Genomic DNA, 4735 nt, shown 5'->3' on the forward strand with positions numbered 1-4735 from the left:
CATAGACTGAATGTTAAGGCTGAACGTTGTTGGCTCAATCTTAACAAACACCTTACTCAGTTTGAGGTTTTATAGAATGAATGTTAAGGCTTAACGTTGTTGGCTCAATCTTAACAAACACCTTACTCAGTTTGAGGTTTCATAGAATGAATGTTAAGGCTTAACGTTGTTGGCTCAATCTTAACAAACACCTTACTCAGTTTGAGGTTTCATAGAATGGATGTTAAGGCTTAACACTGACGGTTCAATCGCAACAAACTCCTTACTCGGTTTGTGGCTTCGTAGACTGAATCTTTAAGCCGAAAGCTGTTGACTTTATCTTAACAAACTCCTCATTCAGTTTGAAGCTTCATAGACTGAATGCTTAGGCTGAATACTGACGGTTCAATCTCAACAAACTCCTTAACCACTTTCAAGTTCTATAGGTTGAGCACTGGTGGCTCTATCTTAACAAACTACTTACTCAGTTTGAGATTTTATGGAATAAGTATTTAGGATGAGGTCTTCACACGGAGAAGGAAACATCGTCGATTCCAGGCAGTTGCATTCTATAAACACTTGAAATCGAATCCAATCTACGCTGCCTAAACAAAACACTTCATACTGAGTTGCGAATTTTCGAAAAATATACGGAGTTGATAATTATAACTTGAAAAATAATGCACTTAATTAGTTTCAATTCCTTTATGCTTCAGATAATCGCCTTTCTGGAAGATGAATCCCTGCTCGAAGACTCGTATTCCTGAGGGAATGGCATGCTAGATCAGAATTTTTCTGTAATTTTCAACAGTCAGAGTGTCATCAATTATATTTGTAGATTTTCGATTCCGTACCAGCTCTAACTTCTACCCTTACAATGTAGAAACCAACTGTCTCTGTTGCCAAACAATTCGAACAATGTTTCACTGGAGTTACCTATGAAGAGTAATTCTCTTAGTTTTGATCATTCCAAAGTTCATGGCTAGTATCCATTTCAGCCTTTTGGATTAGTTACTTCTACTTACAACGGTTTTTGAATATATGTGTATCGTACTGTTTCGACGTAACGCTCACATTCGTTGCCAATGTTTGTACTCTCGTAAATTACATACTTAATTCACTTTTGGAGAGCTTTGGGTTTCTACCTAAACAGGGGTGGAGGAAGCAATTTGGATTGATCAGGCAACTCAGAATAGTGTGCAAAGCATGTCCTACAGTTACTGTGACAAAATGTTGGTCCAGTTGCTGCCCGGTCTGCCGGACGTGCACTGGCGCACATGCTCAATCACTTCTGCTGTTAACTGTGCCAGTCAAATCTTTGATTTCTTCATGATCATCACACAGTATTTCAGTCGTGGGAGCCATGACTGCATTCACATTAGTGTTACTGGACCTATTATATCTTTTTGTACTTTAATAAGCTTTATACTGGTGTGGCATTTTCTGATTAGCTGGATAACAACCAATCAAGTGTAAACAGTCAACAAATGACTATAATGTTGCATTTCATTTTCAAATGATAAAAGGGTGGCATTTCCCTAGTATTTCCCTTTTTATACCCATTTTTTGAGCACAAGTTACTGTTTTACAACAAATATTTTCTGTCTTGTTCTCTAGCGCAAGTTACTGTTTTACATACACATATCTTTTGTCTCGGTCTTTAGCACAAGTTACTGTTTTACCGACACATAGCTTCTGTTTCGTTCTTTAGCACAATTTTTACTTCACAAATACCTATTTTCTGTGTCGATATTTAGTAAGATACGATTTTAGGTGTCTAATCATTTGATGTTGTTGTATTTTGTATATAAAAGTACGTTTAGTGTTTTTCTTTCTATTTTCTCATTTATAGTACGGAAAGAAAATCAAGAAATATTTCGTGTTTGGTCTTCAACTTCTACTCCACAAGAGGGGGCGCAGAATGCTTTGGCTAACCAGACTTACAAAGCTACCGGACAACCAGTATGACCCTGAGAGTAGAGACAGTTTTATCAGATAAAGATAAAAACCAACTTTTTGCTGGTTTAATGCTACTTAGGTGTACTGCCAATCGGACTAGAGTACCGAGCAACGCCATCAATATGTTATCGTGTTCAAGGTTTCATAGATTCTGTAGAGTACTTAACATTTATTTTACTCTGGGATGCTGTTTTCATATAAATAAAGTTGTAAATCAAAATAATCTTCTGAGATTATTTTCACTGTTAGATTGGTGCTTTTTGGTGCGAGACCTAATAAGTCTAGACAATTATAGTAAGTAGAAGGTAGGGTAGAGCCAGTTTTGCTTAGAAAAGTGCACTTTATGAATTAGTAGCTGGCATTAATTAGTTTTGGAATGAAAAATTACCATATTTATAGATAAATAGATCTAACTGTTCAGAAACTTCATTCCACTTTTTTATAGCTAAGAAATAAGCGTTCTGCTTAACATGTTATTTATGTATTTAACAAATATTGTAGAGTCATTTCAGTATTGTTTCTTGTCTTAATGTTAGTAAAAATTAATTTTATTTATTAAATTCCTTCATGTATTTATTGTTTCTTGTAAAGAAAAATTGTTTCTATTAACTACTGAGCATTTTGAAAAATTGGTATAGCTTCTGATGTATATCCGAAACGTCACGTGTTGAAGAATGAAATTTAAGAGCAGCTATTTAATTTATTGTTTGCATTTCTGTATTTTTTCATTACTGAATTTATATTTTCAGCTAATATATGCTTATTCTAAATTGAAGTTTTGTTTGTTAATTTGTTTAATTTGCTTCTAAACAGTGCCAGATCCACACTTAGAAATAGATATCATCTAAATTGTAATAGTTGGAGAAAATAATTCTCACTTCATTTTATGAAAAAATAAATGATTTATTTTACTCTACTGTTAAGTTCCTTACTAAGACGTGTTTGCAAATATTTGAAATAACTATCTTTTCCAATAATGTTATCGTTTCAAACAATGTTAGTCTTTTCAATAACGTCATTTTTTAAATAATGTTATTCTTTACAATCTGCTAAGTATAAGAATTTAACGGCTTGTCAATACTTTTCATATTTTAATAATGGAACAATAACTAAGTATAAAATACAATGGCTACAGAAGTTCCCGTTTTCATTAGATAATGCTTTGATAGTGCTTTAGCTGCGTCCTTAAAACTGAAATGAAATTAATTTTATTCATTATTTAACTACTCCTAGTACTTGAATATAAAGTTTCAGCAATATCAGTGTTATATTTTCGTACTAAAATACCTATTACGTGTGACGTAAACATGTTGTCGTTAGGAGGAAAACAGCTGTTTCATGTCAAAAATTGTTTTCATTGGAGCGTTAAGGAATTTCTAGCTAAGACGTTTCAGTGACGTCATATAGAAGGAAATATGTAGCGAGGATAACCAAATATTGTAAACGTGCTCCGCTGGAATGTCTCTTACTCATTTTCATTACCTTTACCACACACCCGATATGTGGTACAAAGAATTAAACTACATTAATTCAAACACGGAGCAATAAATAACAACAAAGGAACATATTCCTAGATTACGCGAAACAACGCAATCATTGGAATTGTTTATTGACTTTGCATCGCGTTCTTAGTAAAGTATAGAGAGAGAAGGCCGTATAAACTGTTATATAATAACGTAATCTTATTTTGGAACTTTATAACTAAAACATTCAACACAGGCTAAAGATCAAACGTTACATATTTTAAACAATAGTGGTAAAAATATATCACAACATTTTGTTTTTCTGTATAGTTATATTGTTAAATTAGATATAACAGGGATAAAACAATAAAGTAGCATGTTTTTTTCTATAGTGTTACATTGTGAAATTGGTAGTTACAGGGATACAACAATAAAAAAGCATGTTTTTAGTATACTGTTAATTTGTGAAGTTGGTAGTTACGGAAGTGTAACAACACAGTAGCATATTTTCTATAGTGTTACATTGCCAAGTCTGAAGTTACAAGAGCAAGACAATAAAGAAACATGTTTTTTCTATAGAGTTGCAATGATAAGTTGGTAGTTACAGGTATAAAACAATAAATAAACATGCTACAATAATAAAACAATAAATCAACTTATTTTTTCTACTGTGTTACATCATGAAGTTGGTAGTTACAGGTATAAAAAAATAAAGAAACATGTTACAATGATAAAACAATAAATAAACTTATTTTTTATATGATATTACATTGTAAAATTGGTATTTACAGAGATAAAACAATAAATAGTTACGTTGTTTCCTATAGTGTTACATTGTGAAGCTTGTAGTTACAGGGATAAAACAATAAAAAGAATGTTGTTAGTATATTGTTAATTTGTGAAGTTGGTAGTTACAGGTATAAAACAATAAACAAACATGTTACAATGATAAAACAGTAAACAGACTTATCTTTATATGATGTTACATTGTGAAATTCGTATTTACATGGATAAAGCAATGAAGAAGCATATTTTCTATAGAGTTACATTGTGAAGTTCAAATATATAGAGATGAGACAATAAAGGAAGCGCGGTTTGTTATATTGTTATATTGTGAAGTTCGAAGATGCAGAGATAAGACAACAATAAAGAAGCAAGTTTTTGCTATATTGTTACATTGTGAAGTTCGAAGATACAGAGATGAGACAATAAAGAAGCATGTTTTTGCTATATTGTTACATTGTGAAGTTCGAAGATACAGAGATGAGACAATAAAGAAGCATGTTTTTGCTATATTGTTACATTGTGAAGTTCGAAGATACAGAGATGAGACA

The 4735-nt window shown here is 32.1% G+C and overlaps 1 protein-coding gene across 2 annotated transcripts in view; it reads left to right on the forward strand.

Moving 5' to 3' along the window:
* Positions 1-2799, forward strand: part of LOC111086894 — an 8648-nt gene extending 5849 nt beyond the window's left edge. For both annotated transcript variants that reach the window (XM_022391591.1, XM_022391590.1), the window contains one exon: positions 1832-2799. In XM_022391591.1, coding sequence (XP_022247299.1) covers positions 1832-1947 — 116 coding nt within the window. In that variant the 3' untranslated portion in view covers positions 1948-2799. The remainder of the gene's footprint in view (positions 1-1831) is intronic.
* Positions 2800-4735: the final 1936 nt, after the last annotated feature.

Source organism: Limulus polyphemus, unplaced genomic scaffold, assembly GCF_000517525.1.
Source record: "Limulus polyphemus unplaced genomic scaffold, Limulus_polyphemus-2.1.2 Scaffold1529, whole genome shotgun sequence".
Taxonomy (NCBI): domain Eukaryota; kingdom Metazoa; phylum Arthropoda; class Merostomata; order Xiphosura; family Limulidae; genus Limulus; species Limulus polyphemus.